The following is a 20,624-nucleotide window of genomic DNA, read 5'->3' as shown; positions in this document are numbered from 1 at the left end:
AGATGTATAGAAGTGTGTAAATGTGCATTGTGTCGCCTTTAGCATGCTGCTTCGTTTTGTCCTAGAAGGGAGTTAAGTGATTCTTCAACTGTCCGTGTACGAAAGGAGTTTAGAGAATGTGTTCGCTTTGGCGGTTAAGTGGCTTGGAAGTACGAGCCTGGAGATGGAGATTTGATGACATCAAACTTGAACCTCTACAATCGGAAAGCGAGTTGTTGGTATTGATATCAGTGAATAACCCATCACAACGCTAGGTCAACCGCTTACCCAATCACGAGCATTTGGTTCTGTCCATCTCATCTGGGATGAGATGGAAGCCGAAGTAGATAATGGATTTGAGTCGAACTGTGGCTTTCAAACAAGGTAGGTAATGTATTGCAAAGGAAGAACTTGAAATGTTACACGAATCGCGCATGTCTAGGTGTCACAAATTGGGGTAGAAATAATAAAGAAGAGCAAGAGTCGATCTGTAATCTCATGAAAGCCAGCAAACCCCGTTTCCCGCTCACATATCAATCCTATCCAAACAACCACATCCCTCCCAGGTCGCTCCCCTCCAAACAAGTCCCTCAAGCCGTCTTCCTCCTCCCCCCAAACCCCGCCTCCGCCAAAAACGCAGCCCTCAGCAAAAACGGCCCAACATTCAAACTCATCGTTACCACATCCCCTCCCCGCCACAACCAAGGGTTCAGCATAAGCTGCGTGCCCATCTCCGCCCAATTCGCGTATATATGCACCGCGTCGCACAACAGCATGCCCAATATCAGCGCCTTCCAGACCTGCAAATCCCTCGCAACCCGCAGCACAACCGCCTGGTTGAACGCAAACAACAAGTATGTAGCCGCGAGCTGGTTGTACACGATGTGCGAGGTGGGGCTGTAAGCGGCGGTCGCGGGCATGAAGTCGAAGTATGTGGCCGGCGCGGCGATGAGGCGAATAGTTCCGCCTATCGCGGCGATTGGCTCGAGGTAGAGATGCCAGAGGCGGTAGATGAAGGGGATGTTTGGGGGTGTCATTGTAAACGGATTAGTTTTATGGGTTGGTGATGGAGGGGTTGTGGGGGTTGAGACGGTTTGATCGGGGCTTTGTTGTGTGAATACATGGGTGCCTGATGCTCCGTGGACGATGGGATGGTCATTGGTGGGAAAGTGATCATCAGGAATCGACGCCATTGGGTCTAACCTGCCTGCTTAGGAAGGTGTCGTCGTTTGGTGCTGGACAAGTCCTTCCGTGGTTGTTTGACCAATGGCTGGGATGGGGCTTTGACACTTGTGAGATGTGTGAGGCTTTCACTCGCTGGCTGGTTTTGGATATATCTGGGATACCTATGGAAATGAGAGGGATTGCAAAACATATTATTTTACTCAGATGACTGTATACTAGCTATTCTGAATGTCAGTCTTGCGTTAGTTGATAACGTGGGCGAAAATAGTGAGGGTTCAACATGGTCGTAGACATAAATGCCTAAGTATTGCGATTGTTGTCGGGTCCTAGAAGGCTTTACATCTACGGATACCTACCTCAGAAGATACCCTTCAGGATGCCTGCGGCATCTGAAATCGCAGGGGTTTTGAGTGTATACGTTCTTTTACCGTCACGATTAGATTTACATTCGAATCCTGGGAGGGTTTCTCCATCTACAGGCTGTTGGTCACCTTCGCAGAGACGGGAAAGGGCCGAAGACGGAACACGATAGATTGACAAGATGTGAAACAAACCATGACGATGACAAGACGTCTCCCTTGATGAAACAAACATCAATCTTGTCGTTTCAGGCGTTACTTCGGCGCTTTGGCATCCTGGTATCGAATTTCTTTCAGGACATGGGATTGTGAAAGTACCATCATCAATGTATCCACTTGACTCGATACTCGTATGATCTACTTGGATCTTCGACTAGTCTTCACATGTGAGCCAAATGTTGTTGCCATTGACGTACGAGCCTATGGCGATCTCCTAAATCAACAAATCGCAAAATTCCGAACCATCATCTCGGTCGCAGTACTCTTCTGTACAAGGGTTGAGCCAAACACATAGACTGATGTGGATCATGGCACAGTCTCCAAGTGCTAGTGTAGCGGTATTCCACAAGTTGGAGGGGCCGAGTTGTTGTTTCCTACCCGACGTCATGCGGGGCGCGCCTGATTCCTTGCAAGCTTTGTAGGTAGCTCGCGACAGATCCATTAAACTCCCTGTCCCACAGCGCGACCTCGCACAAAATATCCGAGAACGCTTCCGACAATTGCATTCGTTTGTAGATAAGCTGTAAGGCTTATCATTCCGCGAGAAGAGGCGTGCGACGTGTTGCAAATCTCGCTGGACAGTATTCCTAGACCCCCCCCCCTTCGAACGTACTGGAACTTCTCCTACCCCACCGCTTTTCCTGCCTCACCTCGACATCACCGGGAGTTTCCTACGTCTGTTCCGCTTCTTTCACCTATATTAGACCGACACTCCTATATTATCCCTAGAAGAACACTTCTTGCGCCTTGGGCTCCAACGCTCGGCCACCACCCACCATGTCGACCTTTGTCGTCTCCCTGTAAGTAAGCCTCAACCGCACTGTTCCAGTTCCGAGACGTATGACAGTCAAACGACTGGTTCTTTCAAGATACAGCAGGTCAGCTGATACGACTCAGATTCCTTCCCCATACGATAGACTTCCACCTGTCCAAGTCGACCCAACCTTCGAGCCCTCGACAAGCCTCCCCACCTACGATCAGTGAAGTCGGACGACAGACCTCCGCTACAAGCATACGCGGTGTTCAGGATGAGCAGGTACAGAGCATCCTTAAGCGGGCGCCACCTTCGCACATTCAGCTGCCGAAGACACCAGGGGCTATGCTAGAGCATGAAGACTTCTTCACGCCCGCGTTGCCCAGCGCCGCGACACACTTCCCGCGACCATCAGATCCCAGGAGCTTAGTCCGCAGCGATGCTCACATTCCAGAGTGGGGTGCGGGCGGTCTATTCTTCAATCAACCGATTTCGAGGACCGACCCAGCATTGCCTGATACGATTCTCGAGTACGCGAAAGCACAAGAACGCGCGCAAGCTCAGAAAGAGCGCATGAAAAACTCGCAACCGGGACAGATGACTACGGATCCGCGATGGGCATCTGATTACTCGGTCGTGCCTGCAATTCAAGGCAACGGCGGGCTCTTCAACGCCGTCCGTGCTGCAATCAACAACAAGAGCATAAAGGATGTACTTACTGTTGGTTTGATCGGCTTTCCGACCGACAGCTTGAACGAGGAGAAGAAGAATGATATCTACGAGAAGCTTGAAGAAGAACAGGAGGCTCTGGCCGTTTTCGTCAGCGACAAAGACTTTGACGGACACTACGCCCACTACTGCAAGACCATCTTGTGGCCTGTGTTTCACTACATCATCCCTGACCACCCCAAGAGCAAGGCTTTCTTGGACCACTCATGGATCTACTATGTCAAGATCAACCAAGCATTCGCGGACAAGGTGGTCAAGAACTACAAGCGAGGCGACATCATCTGGGTCCACGACTACCATCTATGCTTGGTTCCGCAGATGATTCGACAGAAGCTCCCCGATGTGCAGATTGGGTTCTTCCTCCACACCGCCTTCCCCTCATCTGAGGTCTTCCGCTGCTTGGCTTCTCGCAAAGAGTTGTTGGAGGGCATGTTAGGTGCCAATCTGGTTGCATTCCAGACTCACGAATACGCCCACCACTTCCTGCAGACATGCAGTCGGATCCTCTCAGTTGAAGCTACCGAGGACGGAGTCCAACTAGAAAACCGTTTCGTCAATGTTTTGTCGTCCCCGATCGGTATCGATCCTCGCGCACTTGCTCAACATCGAGAAGAGCCAGAAGTACTAGAGTGGATCAAGACGATGCAGAAGCGTTACGAGGGAAAGAAGGTCATTGTTGCGCGTGACAAGCTCGATAATATTCGCGGAGTTCGACAGAAGCTTCTGGCTTTTGAGTTGTTCCTTAACAAGAATCCGCAGTGGAAGGACAAAGTGGTTTTGATCCAGGTTGCCACTTCTACAACCGAGGACCACGAGCTGTCTGCAACCGTCTCAGAAATCGTCACCCGAATCGACGCTGTGCACTCTACTTTGACGCACAACCCTCTTGTCTTCTTGAGGCAGGATATTTCCTATCCACAATTCCTCGCTCTGCTATCGATTGCGGACGCTCTCGCTATCACAAGTCTACGAGAAGGGATGAACCTTACTTGCCACGAATTCGTAATCTGTCAAGATGGCAAGGCCAGCGAGAAGAAGTACGGACCTGTTATTCTCAGCGAATTCACTGGAAGTTCTGCTACTTTCGATGGCGCCGACCTCTCTGTGAACCCGTGGGACTACAACAACATCGCCGAGGCTTTTAAGATTGCACTGGAGATGAGCAACGAAGAGAAGGAACGACGGTACTCGAAGATGCGAAACATGGTCATGCATCACACCGGTGACTTCTGGTTCAGCAATCTTATCGAACATCTTGCCAAAGTCCATGAAGAACAATTCAGTCGCGACACATTGTCTATCCCTCGACTCTCTTCTCACAACCTTGTTCGCGCTTACGAGCAGACCTCGCGACGTCTCTTTCTCCTCGACTACGAGGGCACGCTGGCCTCATACGGATCGGTTAATAGCACAGTTATTACCAATACGGAGCGTGTCATCGACGTTCTCAATGAGCTCGTTGCTGATGACAAGAACAGCGTTTACGTGATGAGTGGTCAACCTGTCTCGGAAACCGAGTTGATCTTCAATCGTGTCCGTGGTCTCGGTCTGATTGCTGAGAACGGGTGCTTCCTACGAGAACCTCATTCACAAGAGTGGACGCAGTTCCCCAACGAAGAAAAGACAGTCAAGTGGAAGGAGTCAGTCAAGCCTATCCTCCAGTACTACGTGGAGCGTGTGGAGGGCAGTTGGGTTGAAGAGCGACACTGCTCGCTCATCTTCCACTACCAGAGAGCGGGTGACAGTGATGCTCCAAGTCGCAACGCAGGTGACTGTGCGAATCACATCAACGACGCTTGCGAACAGCAGCGTGTCAAGGCCATCCCCACGAGAGATTCCGTCATCATCGAGTCTGTCGACTACGACAAGGCCACCGCCGCCCGACACCTCTTCAAGAAATACGCCGAGAACACTCGTCCGGATCTCCTGCTCGTCGCTGGAAACGATCGCAACGACGAGACCGTGTTCCGCTGGGCGAAGGCCTTGAAGGATGAATGGGTCGTCCCCAACGTCGAGACTGTGACAGTCGGCAACCGCAATTCGGTCGCAATGTCCACGCTCACCAACGGCACGACTGGTATGTATTCTGCTCATTTTCTTTCATCTGCATTCGCTGACAGACATCAGGTCTCTTGAATATATTGACCAAACTCAGCAAGATCCACACGTCCTCGTAGGATACGTGATGGAGCGGCTGAAGTTACTTTTTCCCTCAGATTGCATCAGATGATCTCGGAGTTGTACGGGTGGGGGTTCTTTATGGAAGCACGATGCCTTCCTTGTCTGCGGAGCGACGAAGCGACGCATCTTCACGACCTTGACGAGATGACCGTGATGGATGATTGCACAGCATGGCGCAACGTAATGGAATGAATGAATGAATGCATGAACGGACGATACCACAGCGATGGATTGCTAGAGCGTGCATTAGTGGAGTCGGACAGCTGTTTTCCTTTCTTCTCACTAGAAAGCCTTTATCAGACCGTCGACGATTCAATCCTATAAATTGCAAAACAATGGCTCTTTTGATGTGGATGTGACATGTGCTGTGTATGCGCTTGTTGCGTTTTAAGTTTGATTCTTGAATTGGTTCATCATTCGTACTCTTTCATGCTACGGTACCATGCATATTCCTCGATCGCATAACACCCCCTCCCTCCTCAAACCCCAGCAATCCAACCTACTGGAAGCTCTTCAACAGGTCCTGCAACTGCTGATACGTATCCGCCGGATTCTTAACCTTATGCCCAATCGTCCTCTTATCGCTGTAAATCTCCCAATCGTTCCCGCCCTCATACGCCTTATCGCCAAAGAAGTGGATATCGGTGTACTCGATGCCGGACCTCTGTTTCTCGGCCTCGATATGCTGCAAGCAGTACGTCTTATCCCAGCCGGTGGGGAAGACGTCGAATGAGATCTGGCCGCCGATGGAGTAGGTGAGGCCGTAGTCTGGGAACTCTTTTTTCAGCGCGGCGACCATTGTGGGGCGGATGTCGTTTGCGATGTCGTATTTTTGGTAGTCATTGCGCTCGTCGACGGACGCGTTACGGCCGATTGGTGAGACGTTGATCATGCCGTTGCGGAACTCGATGAAGGTGCCGCGCTTGATGGGGATGTCGAGGTCGGCGATGTAGTGGAGAATCCTATTGGGTGGGTATTGTTAGCTTTGGTGTGGTGTAAGTACTTCTGTGAAGTAGCGCGCTCGACATAAACTCTGGGATGTGTTTTTGGTGGAGCCGACGTACCATTTTACGAGCTTCTTGTACTTGTCCTCCCCAATCCACCCGATGAAGCTCTGGCTCGCCAACTCCTCGCCCAACCGGATTGCCGTGAGCCCGTTCTCCGCGAAGCAGAAGTCGAAGAGGCTCGTGACGTTGATGCCCGGGCCCGCGAGCTGCTCCTGCTGCTTGGGCAGGTTCGAGCCGCCCACGAAACCAATGGCGACCTTGTGGCGGAGCTCGGAGAGCAGCTGGAGCATCTCAGGCTTGACGAGCTGGGAGGGGAGTTAGAAAGGGTTGGTTGCAACATTGTGGGTTTGGAGGGTACGGAGTGCGGATTGAATTCAAAGGGAATGAGTGTTTCTTACCTGGCGCGGCAATGTGAGCGTATCATCAACGTCGAAGAGGAGAACCGTGTTCTTGACCGGGCGCTGGTCGAGCGGTGGGTAAACAGCTGCGGTGGCCATGTTGGAGTACGAACTATATGTTCTCTGCGAAACTGATTAAAAACTCGAAAACGTGAATGAGAGGAGGGCAATTGAACACTGGAAGGATTTGACAAGACGTTCGGAAGCAGAACTAGATCTTCGTCTTGCCAGATATATTTTGGAGGGGGCCCCCGTATGCAGGGATCACACCGCAGTTTCGCGGCTTCGCGGCTTGGGACGCGTGGGGTACTTGGCTAGCTGTGTTGGGTGTTAGTACCTTGTCTGGACCCTGAGGCTGTGGTCACGATGGTTGATGAACGGAGGGCGCTTTTTTATTGGATGTTTATTCTGGTTATGGAGTAATTGTGACTGTTGGAATGGTTTGTTGTGTCGTGAGATGCGACTCGTAAGGATGATCGTGAAGCTTGAGTACTCCGATTTCTTCTAACAAGTTTATCCAAGTCTCCACGATGAATGCATGAAGAAATTCAAATCTGACGAGAGTTTGACTACTGAGGTTACACAACGCAAAAGCCCAAGACACATACCAATTGGAGAGAGTACCTACGCGTTGGGGGAAAAGCTGACACCATCAGTACAACAACTTCTAATCATACATCATTTCTCCGACTACTAAACTCTCCGCAGCTAAGTTTTCCCATTCCTGCGATGCGAACTAACTGTCAACTTTGATACGTATTGTATGAACGCGGTCACATAGAAATACAAGGCAACAGAGAGTGTGTTCAAAGTTGACACTCCTAGTATGGGGAGTCGATCTCAGGAGGTAACATGATAAAGAGCGTACGAAGTTGGATTCTTTCTATCTAAGGAAATACATACATTGACTCGAACAACATGCAACAAAGACAACCGTTGAAAAGAAACCAGACACAAGGAAAACCCAAAGAGACACCGACACCAAATTACAAGCTTGTATGGACTTGTCGTATACCATTGTCCAATACAACAGGACATCAGAAGCGACATTTGAGATCATCCCAGACAGGGTATATTGCGAAGTCGGGCCAAAGGCTGAGAAGTTTGCGACGGTGTTCGCGGACTTCATCCGGAACGGACGTGCACCTTGAAAGACGAAAGTTGGCGTTTCTACCCCCGCAGTTTTTCAGACACGAAGCATCCTCGTCCAACGCACAAACTGGGCCATCGAAGTGATGCCGCATGAAATGCGCGTAGAAGTCTGCATGAATAGCGAATTGATTGTCATGAGGGCAGATCGGGCACTTGATTCTGCAAGTGTTGAAGTCATAGCCTCTCTCCGCTATAACTTTGGCGAAGTTGGCTCGTCCGTTGACATCGTGCTTCTCGAGCAGGTGGTTCTGAAGAGTATCCAGAGACTTTCTCTCAGCGAAGACTTTGAAGGGACATCTCGGCATGGGACATTTACGCCAATATTTGAGAGAAGCGTAGATGTTTCCCCAATGTACATGAATTGGCAGAACATCTCTGGTAAGCTCCACGTTGCAACCTGGTTCTTCGCACTTGAAAAGCGTATCTTCATCATGACCATGGAGCATGTGATCAACGAGTTTGTCCTTCCGATGGAAGCCTTTATTGCCGCCCCGTTTGCAACCTTGCGCCATGCACGGGAAGTCTGGTTTCTTTCCATGTTTCAATTCATGACGATGCAACTCGGCACGACGTTTGAATGGTTTCGACTTGCATGATTCGAAGCCACAGAGGAAGACTTTTGTTGGTGCTGATAACGTAGTGATTTCTTGTTCGTTGAACGATTCGTAGACATCTTGGACCGCCTGAGGCAAATCTGCAGATGTTGCATGATTGGACGACATCCCGTTGCGAGACAACTGTGGGTTCGACCACCTTGCCCTTTTGTTAGCTCATGTCTTTTTTTTAACTCACCTATCACCAGGCTCCGCCTGATCAGCCTGGAGCCCAGCCAAGGCCCAGGCATCAGCATACGGTCCGTTCTCGACGCCCTCAAGCAGCTCCTCGAACGTGGTCCTATCATCGTCGGACATACCCCAGTCGAATGAGGCGAGCAGCATGTCGCAGTCGATGTTGTCGGACATGGTTGGCTGAGTTGGGACTTGGCGAAAAGGGCGACGACGGGGGTCGGGATCGAGTTGGCAGAAGAGGACAACCAGGCTGAGTTGTCGAGACGGTATTGGTCGGTGTTCGTAGGACAGCGGCGAGGCTGAAACGGTCGGTGAGACGGAATCGGTAATCGTAGGCGAGACGGGCGTGGACTGTGTGCGGAGCGGGAGAGGAAATCGAAAAAAGGCGGTTGGAAATGGGAGCGGGGGAAGCCATACTCTTATGCCATACTTCCCCAGTCTTTTGCCAAGCCACAAAGGGCAACTTACGCCTGTCATGTAAGCTTTCCAGGAAAGAGCAACGCCCATGCGGCTTGAGAAACTAGTTTGTTAATTTCAAGGAGACCAGCACAAACACACCGATAAACAGGTCGAAAGCTGTATTGACGCTACACTACATCAGCAGAGCTGGAAAGATCTATATCCACGTCACCAGTCAAAAGAAAAAGTTCAGAACTCGTATTTTGAGCAAGTATCTGGCACTGTACAAGATATAGAACACACACCCTCTCTACTCGGCTCTCCTTCCCACTCTCCGGAATGCAAATACGCTCCACATCTATTGGTTCGTCTTGCCTTGGGTGTTTGGCTTGGGGATATTGTCGAGAATGCGCTTCTGGGCGGGCGGGCTGTAGACAAGCTTTCGGGTCTTTAGTGGGGCCCACTTGTATCTGCGTCATTTGTTAGCACCGCGATCGATTGACAAAAACCAAACGCGCAAGTTGCTCACCTCTTAACCCAGACGCTGATGGTGAAAAGAACACTGGTGACGGCCAAGACCTTCCATCCCATCTTCTTGCGGTCGTCCATCTCAGGCTCGGCAGCCCAGTTCAGGAACTCGGTGACGTCCTTGGCCATTTGCGAAGTCGATGCCTTTGTTCCATCGTCGTACTCGACCAAGTCGTCGTAGAGAACACGGGCCATGGCAATTCCGGTACCGGGGAAGTAGGGGTTGAAGTTCAGACCTTCCGGAACAACAGCACCGGCAGGTGGTTCCTCGGGGTACCCAGTCAACAAGCTGAAGATGTAATTGCAACCACCGTGGCGAGCCTTGACAATGAGCGATAGATCCGGGGGAAGGGCACCGTTGTTGGAAGCGCGAGCGGCCTCGTCGTTCTTGTAGGGCGAAGGCAGGTAGTCGGAAAGCTTTCCGGGACGCTTCTCGATGTCACCCTGATCGTTGGGCTCGGTGTCGAACTCGTTCTCCTCGGCGAGGGCCTTGGCCTCATCGACAGTCATGAACTGACCAACGACTGCGCGGTAGGGGACACGGGAGAGAGAGTGGCAGGATGCGCAGACTTCGCGGTAGACCTGGAAACCACGGCGGAGACTGTGGAGCGCATTTAGACCCTGCATGTGATTGATATCCTGCGAAGGACTTACGCGTTGTGGTCGAACGTCTGGTTCCACTTCTCGTGCTGCCACGGGTACTGGGTCGGGTGCAGACTGTGATTCCATCGTGTCAGCCTCGTATCGCAGCCAACTTCCAGAGGCGAATATCCCCCCTCCACACATGGACCTGGGCGCCACTCACCCTTCTTCCGCGGGCGTCATCGCATCGACGTCTCGTCCGTAGAGATGCATGTACCAGCCAACCGAGCCAATGGCGAAAACCGTGGCGCCGGCGGGGAGGGCATTGTTCTTCCAGGAAGCGCCAGCTCCCTCGGCAGTGGAGCTAGATGTCGAGGCAAAGCGCTGTGTCACGCAATCTGTCAGCCAGCGTCTCAATTGAATCGGAGGGGCCTCTGCCGCGTGTTGCGAAGCCTCGGAAAGGACAGGCGGAGGTCGTGGGAGCAGTCGGCGGGACGAGGAGGGCATCCGGGAGTCGTACCGAAGCTGGTTTGCTGGCAGCGTTGCGAGCCGCAGCGCCGGCTGTGCGCGCCGTACGCAGTGCTGATCGAGCCAACATACTGATGTGAAGCCGGCCCGGAGCAAGGAGGGGAGACGGTCAATGGGGTTGGCGGCGGTGGTGATAGTGGTGGCAGAGGGAGTTGCCCGATCGTCAAGTTCTTGCACACGCCGCGCCAAGCTGAGTAAGGATCTCCTCTGATTGGTCGATAATCGTGCCTTTCTCAAGTGCATCATGTTTGGACTCTCTGATCGGGACTTCTTAATGTTTTCCATATACCTTACATGTAGTAAATAATTCTTGATATTTCTGAAATTTGACATTGGTTAATAGTGTCTTTTGGGTCCTTAATATAACTCTCATCCACAAAGATGCTCATTATAGTAAGATTATGTTAGAGAATACAACTAGAATCATCTATTCTGACATGTAGGGTATTTCCAGCTCTCAGAGGCAGCTTCTCCTGGTCTTCCTGATGCACTTCACAAATGGTGGAGAGAGAAGCACGTTGCCACACACCCGACTTCTCCCGAGGCTCCTATGCTCGCCAACCTCGTCTTCGTCGATATGGGCATATACCACAGCCAGCACAAAATAAACCCATTCATTAACCCAAGTAGAATCCTTAAAATCTTCGACTAGAATTTGGGTAGTGTGTTGTTGAATATAGCGTAATAACGTCAAGTGCAGTACTCTACGTGTGGAGTGCAATGTTGAGCTTGAGATTCTTATACGAGAAGAGAACCTGTGTATGCGCAATGCCTGCTGACAGCGGGGTAAGGGGGTCGAGGGAACAATAGGATATACTGCATCATTGCCATGAAAGGAGAGAACGTAAGATGTACCAAGACATCAAAAGAGCCTGGTGTACCAATGTACAGAAGGGTCAAGACATGAAGGAACAGCATACGCAGCAAACATGCCAGAAATGGAACTTGCAATGGCAAAGCGATGGAGATTTCAACAATATGTAGCAGCATACCTATACCGAACCACTCATGCAGGAATTGTGGAAAGGCTCAAACGAGTGCTTATATTTGGTCTGGCAAAGATGATCATAGCGATAAATCGCCAGAACACCCAGCGTCTCTACAGGGCAGAGCGCTGGGGGGATTACTTGCGGTGTTTGGAGAAGACAAAGCAAAATCTGCGAGGTTTTGTAGGCGGCGGGGCTCGTGCATTACTTGGCACGCCGTGATGCAATCTTCTGCCCTTGCTGGACCACCAACAACCAATTGAGGGCCGCTGTACCTACAAGAAGACGAGTAGATGCGTTGCTTCAGGCAGAATGTTGGTCTGCGCAGGGCGGACTATGCCGCCTTGGGCACACGGTCGGTGACAATGGTAAGGGCGCCTTTGTCCAGCATCACCGCTCTTTCGCCGCTGAACCCTCGCCGCAGCTTGCTGCACACGTCGAGAGCCGCCAGCATTTACCCCGCCGCCCCAGCTCGACTACCAAACATCACCCCTCGACGAACACCTAAGCCCTCTCGACACACTCCATTCGTTCCTGTACGGCACTGTTCCCACCGAAGAAACATGTGCAGACACTTTGGCGCAGAGGAGCACTCCTCGACGGACATTACGCAGGCGCGCGAGGTCCTGCCCACCAACGTCAAGCCCCTGCACTATGACTTGACTCTCGAGCCAGACTTTGAGACGTTCACATACGAGGGTACTGTGGTCATCGAGTATGTACCTGCACAGACTCGGCATAAGCTGCTTGCTGACACGCCGCCAGCTTAGACGTCGCCGAAGACAGCACCTCGATATCCTTAAACACAAACGACCTCAAGATCCACTCGGCGAAAGTCACCGCGGATGAGAAGACCATCTCGAGCTCCCCGACTCTCTCCCACGATGAAGACTCGCAGACGACCAAGGTCAGCTTCGACCAGACAATCTCCACCGGGAGCAAGGCCAAGCTCACACTGGTCTTCACTGGAAACTTGAACGACAATATGGCGGGCTTCTATCGCTCATCGTTCAAGGCAGAGGACGGTTCGACCACATACCTGGCGACGACGCAGATGGAGCCCACTGATGCTAGGCGGGCATTCCCTTGCTTCGATGAGCCTGCGTTGAAGGCAAAATTCACCGTCACACTCATCGCGGACGACAAGATGACATGCCTGAGCAACATGGACGTGGCGTCTGAGAAGACGGTGGATTCAAAGGTCACAGGCGGGAAGAGGAAGGCCGTCACTTTCAACCCCACGCCGCTCATGTCGACATACCTCTTGGCGTTCATCATCGGAGAGCTCAACTACATCGAGACCAACAGCTTCCGAGTGCCTGTCAGAGTCTATGCACCGAAGGACAAGGACATTGAACACGGCCGCTTCTCGCTCGAGCTCGCTGCGAAGACCCTGGAGTTCTACGAGAAGACGTTCAACAGTGACTTCCCGCTGCCCAAGATGGATATGATTGCCATTCCTGATTTTAGCGCTGGCGCCATGGAGAACTGGGGTCTAGTAACATACCGCGTCGTGGACATTCTCATAGACGAGAAGGTCAGCGGTGCGTCTGTCAAGCAGCGGGTTGCAGAGACTGTGCAGCATGAGCTTGCGCATCAGTGGTTTGGCAACTTGGTGACCATGGACTTCTGGGATGGTTTGTGGCTGAACGAGGGTTTCGCGACATGGATGTCCTGGTACTCATGCAACGTCTTCTACCCTGACTGGAAGGTCTGGGAAGGTTACGTTACGGACAACCTTGCTGGCGCTCTTTCACTCGATTCGCTACGTAGCAGCCACCCCATTGAAGTACCGGTCAAGCGCGCAGACGAGATCAACCAAATCTTCGATGCCATCTCATACTCCAAGGGCTCCAGTGTCATCCGCATGATTTCGAAGTATCTTGGCGAGGACGTCTTCATGGAAGGCATTCGACGCTACCTAAAGAAGCACGCTTATGGCAACACCCAGACGGGTGATCTCTGGGCAGCCTTGGCTGATGCTAGTGGTAAGGATGTCGAGAAGGTCATGGACATTTGGACTAAGAAGGTCGGATTCCCCGTGGTGACTGTCACCGAGGGCTCCGACTCCATCCATCTCAAACAGAACCGTTTCCTGCGGACCGCCGACGTCAAGCCAGAGGAAGATCAGACCCTCTACCCGATTTTTCTAGCTCTTCGAACCAAGGAGGGCGTCAACGAGGACGCCACGCTTTTCGAGCGGGAAGCCGACCTGAAGTTGAAGGACTTGGATTTCTTCAAGCTCAACGCTGACCACTCCGGTCTCTACCGTACTTCCTACTCGCCAGAAAGACTGCGCAAACTTGGTCTTGCCGCCAAGGAGGGTCTTCTTACCGTTGAAGACAGAGCTGGCATGATTGCTGATGCTGGCTCTTTGGCTGCGTCGGGTTATCAGAAGACGTCGGGAATCCTTTCGCTTCTTGACAGCTTCAAGAGTGAGTCTGAATTCGTGGTTTGGCAAGAAATCACTGGTCGCATTGCTACGCTCCGCGGCGCATGGATGTTCGAGCCGCAAGAGGTCAAGGATGCTCTCAAGAAGTTCCAGCTTGATCTGTGCAGCGACAAGGCACACGAATTGGGATGGACTTTCAGTGATGAGGATGGACATATCGAGCAGCAGTTCAAGGCTATGATGTTTGGCGCCGTTGGTATTTCCGGCGACGAGAAGATCGTCAAGGCCTCTTTCGACATGTTCAACAAGTTCAAGGCTGGCGACAAGTCGGCAATCCATCCCAACTTGCGTGGTAGCGTGTACGCCATCGTCCTGTCCAGTGGTGGCACGGAAGAGGTCAGTTCGTTCGTTCCGTTACAAGAATGTCATACTAACGTTTTACAGTACGACGCTATTGTTAACGAAGCCATCCACGCTCCAACAGCTGATGAGCGCAACACGGCTCTTCGATCACTCGGTCGTGCCAAGTCCCCTGAGCTAATCCAGCGCTCTCTGGCATTCTCCATCAGCAAGGACGTCAAGGCCCAGGACATCTACCTTCCTCTATCTGCTCTCCGATCGCACCCAGAGGGCTGCAACGCGCTCTGGAAATGGGTCAAGGAGAACTGGGAGGAACTCGAGAAGAGACTGCCTCCTAGCTTGAGCATGTTGAGCTCCGTCGTTTCCATCACGACTTCAAGCTTCACTCACCAGGAACACATCGAGGACATCAAGGCGTTCTTTGCTACAAAGAGCACCAAGGGATTCGACATGTCGCTGTCGCAGAGCCTCGATGCGATTAGCGCAAAGGCTGCCTGGATTGAGCGGGACTCGGAAGACGTCAAGTCCTGGTTGAAGGAGCAAAAGTACTTGTAGTAGTTGAACACTCCACTCTCTGGCGATGTGTGATGCATGCGCGTTCATAAGAGTATGTACAATATAAATTCCGTCAAAGACGAGCAAGCATTCCCTCATACTATGCATTGAGTTCAAGACGTCGTGAAGGATGATGGGGTGCTAATGCGGAACGCATTCCGAAGGGAACCGATGCAGTTGCCAGGGTGGTGGGATTGGCAACGTCAGCCAATTCTCATGCGTCAGTCAGGCTGCTGCCGAAAAGCATGTGAGACCAGGTCGTCGCGTCCATGGCGCTGGGTACGCTGACATTGAGGCTATGCGGCTGTTGACACATTTGCGTTTACTTTGTCTTCGCCGCTATTTCTTTCTGCCTTGCTGCAATTAATATTCCCTTGGTGCCTCGCAGCAATTGACATCTCGCTGCAATCCATTCCGCTCGTTCACGCAAGGCTTCCGAGAGGCTCAACAAATTCGCTGAACATCACTGCTTTTGCGGCGCACGCCACACATTGCGCTTGGGACAGGCATCAGGGCCGGGCAATTACCTTTCACCGTCACGAACTATACGAGTACCTAGACAAGCTGTCTTCAAGAGCCGGAACCACACGTCATGACCATGACGCACTCGGAACCACCAGACGGCCATGCAGACGCGCCGGCGGGACCCGAAGTCGAAGTGCTCGAGCAATTCCGTCGGTCTCCACACCCCTACCTTCGCCATAGAGACGACATCCGAAGCACACAGCCCACAAGCGCGCGCACCAGCCGCAATGCCTCGCGCATCCGCACGCCCCTCCGCGCCTCCGAGTGCGCACTAGATTCCGACGAAGACGGCAGGAAGCGCAGGAAACGGGCCTCGCAGTCGCCCAGCGAGAGCGGGACTGAGGCGGACGACGAGGGATATGGGCTTGTGAAAGCGCTTCCGGCCCCTCCGTTGCGCCCGCGCAAGGGTCTACGCGATCAGCATGGTTCGGGGAACGATGGTGCTGCTAGCCCGCTGTTGACGCCTTCGCAAGTTGACGACGAGGGGCGCGCGTATGCGAAGGTGTATTTTGAGGAGAAGAGGGAGGGGTCCGTGAGGGGGGAGACGTCGCCGACGGATGAGGAGGCTAAGGCTGCGAGGCAGAAGTACCTCAAGAGGCGGCGGAATGAGCTTGTCAGGAGAACGTCGGAGACGGTGTTGCTTGCTGGTATAAGCATACTCGCTGTTCGTGGGTGCGGATGCTGGGACAAGCTGCTGGAGTGGCATAGAGGTGGGTACATGGGAGTGGATAGGAAGCGACGTGGACAATTGCTAATTTGTGGCCAGTAGAACTAGGTACGCATGCCATGGTTATGGCCGTTGCTTTGGGCGTGTATCCCCTGCGACTACTCTACTACTCACGGAGAAGAAACCCGCCATCGAATCTTCGCTTTCGACAGCAAATACGAATACCAGCTGCTTTCGATCCAGCTCCAATACTGTACCCCGCCATAGTACCCGTTCTGATATCAATATCCCTTTTCGCTACATACCAAAAACCATTGCTACCGAACATCCTTCTTGGACTGGCAGCACTACCACCACAGCTCATCCCATTTGGGAGCTCAACATTGGGGTACTCGAGCGTCCATTGGCTTGTGTCCATTCTGCCCCTGATCGCGTCAGAAAACACAGACATACCGTCAAGACTATCAGCGTTGACACCGTACAAGCTGAAGCTTCCTCCTCCAGACAAGGGGTTAGATCCTGAGCTGCTAGTCATTCTCTTCCCATTCCACCAAGCTCTGCTTCCACCATTATACTACCTCACCACGACCAGTCTGCTCCCCACCGAGCTACATCTACTGTCTATCGCGCTTATTAACATGCTGTTGTTCTCCGACTCTCCCCAGATGGGGATCCTGAAGACACTCACGTGGCTCGGCGGGATAGGACTCTTCGTGCTTTGTGGGAAGGTACTCAAGTGGGGTGTTGCGCTTGCTCGTATCCCACGTTGGAGATTCAGACGCGTGGGACAGATTGTTCAAGCACAGCAGTCATTCCTGCAGGTGTTGAACGAGACTCTGAGGTCGAAGCGAGAACAGCACGCTGCTGGTTCCGATAGCGATGCAGACGATAATCCGTTACTGCGGCAGAATTCGCTCAAGCAGACGAAGAGCTTGAAGGTGGGCCCAGTGCGGAGTAGTACGTACATGGGGAACGATCAGGAGCTTCAACCCTCAACGAACGGCAAACCCGTACAAAATGGCAAGCCCAGCGAGTCGAGCATCCCCGCACAGAAACGGCGCAATACGCTGCCCAATCTCGCTGCCGAAGACCATACCTCCACACATCGCTACTCGCACCGCAAACGCTCAAAGTCCATCGCACAGTCATACCTCTCCCTCACACCAACCCAAGCAACGATCAGAAAATGGGTGTATGCAGCTTATTTCTACCTCGTCGTAGTCGTCATGATCCTAGGCCCAATCCGCCACATCATCGGCACCCACGCGCTGCACTCCCACGAGCCCTTCGGCTGGGCAATAAGCTACCTCTTCGGCAACATCCAGCGCCTCCGCTGGGAAGTCTTCAACTGGGACCTGGACTTCTGGATCCCGCTCCCCCCCATACTCGACAGCTCCGCCCCACCCCACCCCCTCGCCCCAGCAGAGCACATCCGCAAACTCCTCCTCGGCGAAGCAACCACCCGCCTTCTGCTAAGCAGCTACTGCCTCCTCACCATCGCCCTCGGCCTCTTATCCGTCCTCTCCCTCTCCGCAATCGTAGAAGTCGACACGCGCCGCAAAGTCTTCCACGGCACTATGGTCGCCATGCTGCTCCCTACAATCTACATTGACCCGTGTTTCGTCGCCTTAGCCCTCGCCCTCGTCCTCGCAATCTTCCTCCTCCTAGACCTGATCCGCGCCTCCCAACTCCCCCCTTTGTCAAAACCAATCGCGCGTTTCCTCACTCCCTATGTTGATGGTAGGGATCTTCGCGGCCCGGTCGTGGTCAGCCATATCTTCCTGCTCATCGGCTGCGCCATCCCGCTTTGGCTCTCCCTCGCTGGCACGCCGCGTACTGGCGACCCGCCTTGGGCCGCCTGGGACGTCGCGGCCCGCGATGTGAGTATGGTCGCGGGGGTAGTCTGCGTCGGCATGGGCGACGCGGCTGCCTCTTTAATCGGACGCCGCTACGGGCGTCGCAAGTGGCCGTGGGGCGGCGGCAAGTCGCTCGAAGGCTCGCTCGCGTTCGCCGTCGCCGTCACCATTGGTCTACTGTTCGGCAAGGCGTGGCTGTATGTCGGCTGGGGTGATGGGTCCGTACGGCCGCAGACTTGGGTGCGTGATGCGCTGTGGGTCACGGGGAAAGCGGCGCTTTGTGCGGCCGGCGCGAGTCTGAATGAGGCGGTGTTGACGGGCGGGAATGATAATGTGGTTGTGCCGGTTGTGCTTTGGGTGCTTGTTAGGGGCGTGGGGTTGTAGGGTTTGGCATGGTGGTTTGTGGGTAATGGGGTGTAGACGTGTGATGCAGGAACAGAGTTCGTATGGGTAATATGACGTGTGCATGTCTCACTCTCGCGTGTAATTTCAAGGTCCCTGGGCCGGCTGGTGTCGAGCGTGTTCAAGGGGATGTCATGATATGTCACGCCGTATTGTGCTGTTGTCCTTTTTCAGCGTGAGAGGGGAATTGAGATCGCGATGCAGGCGCGTGGGTTGGTGGAATCATGTTATGCTCAAGTCCTGCTTTCTTGTACATGGTGATGGTTATGGGGCCATGAGATTCTTGCTGGGCTGGATTTGACTTGACTTGCGGGTAGGGCATGTGCGCTGCTTGGTTCACGTGGATGGGTAAGTGCTTTGTTTGGGAGATGTTTTGCTGCAGGGGCTGGTGTTGGTGGTGACGTAGTGTGGAGGAACTGAGGGACATGATGTGGGGAGTGATGTTGTGCTTTGTGTCTGTGTGTGTACGTGTATGTTTGAAGACTTTGGCAGAGGGTTGATGTCCGGATGTTGATACTCCATTCCAGCAAGATAGAGATGGTGTCTGAGTATGATATATGAGAGGGCAATTACCTATAACCAATCTGTTTCTTTATAAATCGAGTCTACATAACATAAACCTTTCTGCCTAGTTGCAGATCTCAGGTACCTGAAAGAGTACGTATCTACTCAACCTTCGGTCCTGCATTTTGCATTGACAGCCGCCTAGTCAGCTGGACTTGGCATGAGGCTGAATGAGACATGTTGCCTGCTGCCGATCGCACGCCGACCAAGATGCCATAAGTGACTCGTTCTACGGTGGGTGACTCGTTCTACCATGATCCAGGTGAGGGCGTTTGTAGTTGTCTGGCGGTACAATGAAGTGTGTCGAGGGCACCGTTAGTTCTGCTCTCCCGTATCTGAACTGAAGGAGTGGCGTCATTCAATCCATATCACCGTCACGAGTTCCCGTAAGTAGCTATCGACATGCGCCTGTTCTGTTGAGAGTGTATCCAAGGTGGTCCTCAGCCTATCAAGAATACATGCACGACAGATATGGCAGGAGACGGATTACCCCACGATAAGCTCTGCCTGAGGGTGAAGGCGGCGTTGGCGGGGAAGCTTGCGATTGGCGCACATGTGCGACGCGCTCGACGCTCGACATCGCGCGAGGCAGCAACGCTTAACTTGCAGACGCCCGTGTATGCGTTCCAGGTGCCTGTTGGAGGTGATCTGGGGCAAAGGATTCGAGGAATCTCTTTGCGTCACCCCAGGGCGCGAGAGCACGGCGAATTGCGTGCTAGGTCGTCATTCACCGTGGTCCCATGACATGGCTCCTGGCTGCTGTCTGGGTGGTGGGGTGCCCGTGCCGACGCAGCGCCACGGGATGGCCCAGATACGACGAGGAAGGGCAGCAAGAGAAGAACACCTGGGCAGCTCCCAGACTCTTCAACTCGGTACTTTGGCCTGCTGGGCGTGTCCGTATCCAACATCTAGTCACGTCTGCAGTTCACTGTCTTATCGGAGATAGCTTTAGCGCGTTCTGCACAGACCACCACTTGACTCCCAGCGGCCTCGCTGCATCAACGGCACTCGCAGCTCGTGTCTCCTCTACCTACTCTACTCCCCCTCGCCCGCCTCTTCTACCTGCTCAGTCTGTTTATCCTGTTCCCACCCTTGCACCGCCAACCTCGCCTTTGCTTTTCTGGGCTGGTTTGTCTATCCGCCGTCTATCATCCACCATCAAATCCGCCTCGAGGCCTGCCATCTCGGTACCCCGTCTCACCGCCCGCCCCTCACAACTCAACGACACGACGACGCGCCACCAGCGATCTGCAGCGACGTGATATCCTAGAAGTCTACAACTCGACGATATAAATATTACCCACCACACGTTCGACGCCGCATCGTATACCCTCCACGCTTCTTCGCCTCTGCCAGTCCATGTGCGACGCCCTCACTGGCATTTTGTATCCGCATCTGCACTGGTAGCCGAGTATTGGGCACGCACTGAGAGAGAGAAAGGACTGGACCAGGCTGGTCAGCCAGCACCGCCAACATGGCCACACCAAGTTCGAATCCGTACGCCCCGCGCCGGTCGGGAGCGTCGCCGG

General features: G+C 53.1%; 8 protein-coding genes across 8 annotated transcripts; 4 read left to right on the top strand and 4 right to left on the bottom strand.

The window, feature by feature from the left end:
* Positions 1-347: 347 nt before the first annotated feature.
* Positions 348-1,227, bottom strand: P153DRAFT_363119 (uncharacterized protein). Its single transcript, XM_033667301.1, has one exon. It carries the CDS (start codon positions 1,014-1,016, stop codon positions 570-572), a length of 447 nt encoding a protein of 148 aa, XP_033528521.1. The 5' UTR covers positions 1,017-1,227; the 3' UTR covers positions 348-569.
* An 848-nt stretch (positions 1,228-2,075) lies between these two features.
* On the top strand, positions 2,076-5,662 carry P153DRAFT_330961 (glycosyltransferase family 20 protein). The gene is made up of 3 exons (XM_033665452.1): positions 2,076-2,542; positions 2,640-5,302; positions 5,353-5,662. The coding sequence occupies exons 1-3, from the start codon at positions 2,520-2,522 to the stop codon at positions 5,400-5,402; spliced, it is 2,736 nt and encodes a 911-aa protein (XP_033528520.1). The 5' UTR covers positions 2,076-2,519; the 3' UTR covers positions 5,403-5,662.
* Positions 5,663-5,744: 82 nt separating this feature from the next.
* P153DRAFT_330960 (phosphomannomutase-like protein) lies at positions 5,745-7,082 on the bottom strand. The gene is made up of 3 exons (XM_033665451.1): positions 6,812-7,082; positions 6,471-6,718; positions 5,745-6,368 (listed from the first exon to the last, which is right to left on the bottom strand). Exons 1-3 carry the CDS (start codon positions 6,908-6,910, stop codon positions 5,906-5,908), a joined length of 810 nt encoding a protein of 269 aa, XP_033528519.1. The 5' UTR covers positions 6,911-7,082; the 3' UTR covers positions 5,745-5,905.
* Positions 7,083-7,667: 585 nt separating this feature from the next.
* P153DRAFT_363116 (uncharacterized protein) lies at positions 7,668-9,133 on the bottom strand. The gene has a single exon (XM_033667300.1). The coding sequence runs from the start codon at positions 8,683-8,685 to the stop codon at positions 7,849-7,851; it is 837 nt and encodes a 278-aa protein (XP_033528518.1). The 5' UTR covers positions 8,686-9,133; the 3' UTR covers positions 7,668-7,848.
* Positions 9,134-9,313: 180 nt separating this feature from the next.
* P153DRAFT_330957 (cytochrome c1, mitochondrial precursor) lies at positions 9,314-11,085 on the bottom strand. Its single transcript, XM_033665450.1, has 5 exons — positions 10,781-11,085; positions 10,484-10,644; positions 10,333-10,395; positions 9,680-10,279; positions 9,314-9,620 (listed from the first exon to the last, which is right to left on the bottom strand). The coding sequence occupies exons 1-5, from the start codon at positions 10,856-10,858 to the stop codon at positions 9,509-9,511; spliced, it is 1,014 nt and encodes a 337-aa protein (XP_033528517.1). The 5' UTR covers positions 10,859-11,085; the 3' UTR covers positions 9,314-9,508.
* Positions 11,086-12,028: 943 nt separating this feature from the next.
* P153DRAFT_363113 (uncharacterized protein) lies at positions 12,029-15,194 on the top strand. The gene is given in 4 exon segments (XM_033667299.1): positions 12,029-12,489; positions 12,521-12,523; positions 12,534-14,562; positions 14,611-15,194. 4 exon segments carry the CDS (start codon positions 12,068-12,070, stop codon positions 15,079-15,081), a joined length of 2,925 nt encoding a protein of 974 aa, XP_033528516.1. The 5' UTR covers positions 12,029-12,067; the 3' UTR covers positions 15,082-15,194.
* A 479-nt stretch (positions 15,195-15,673) lies between these two features.
* Positions 15,674-18,513, top strand: P153DRAFT_372595 (uncharacterized protein; the record flags this gene model as incomplete). Its single annotated transcript, XM_033669407.1, has 2 exons — positions 15,674-16,316; positions 16,373-18,513. The coding sequence occupies 2 exons, from the start codon at positions 15,674-15,676 to the stop codon at positions 18,511-18,513; spliced, it is 2,784 nt and encodes a 927-aa protein (XP_033528515.1).
* A 1,053-nt stretch (positions 18,514-19,566) lies between these two features.
* On the top strand, positions 19,567-20,357 carry P153DRAFT_381306 (uncharacterized protein; the record flags this gene model as incomplete). The annotated part of the gene is made up of 2 exons (XM_033670034.1): positions 19,567-19,725; positions 19,815-20,357. 2 exons carry the CDS (start codon positions 19,567-19,569, stop codon positions 20,355-20,357), a joined length of 702 nt encoding a protein of 233 aa, XP_033528514.1.
* Between the last annotated feature and the right edge of the window lie 267 nt (positions 20,358-20,624).

Source organism: Dothidotthia symphoricarpi (assembly GCF_010015815.1).
Source record: "Dothidotthia symphoricarpi CBS 119687 unplaced genomic scaffold P153scaffold_2, whole genome shotgun sequence".
In the NCBI taxonomy this organism is placed as follows: domain Eukaryota; kingdom Fungi; phylum Ascomycota; class Dothideomycetes; order Pleosporales; family Dothidotthiaceae; genus Dothidotthia; species Dothidotthia symphoricarpi.
This window is presented reverse-complemented; position numbering and strand designations above follow the sequence as displayed.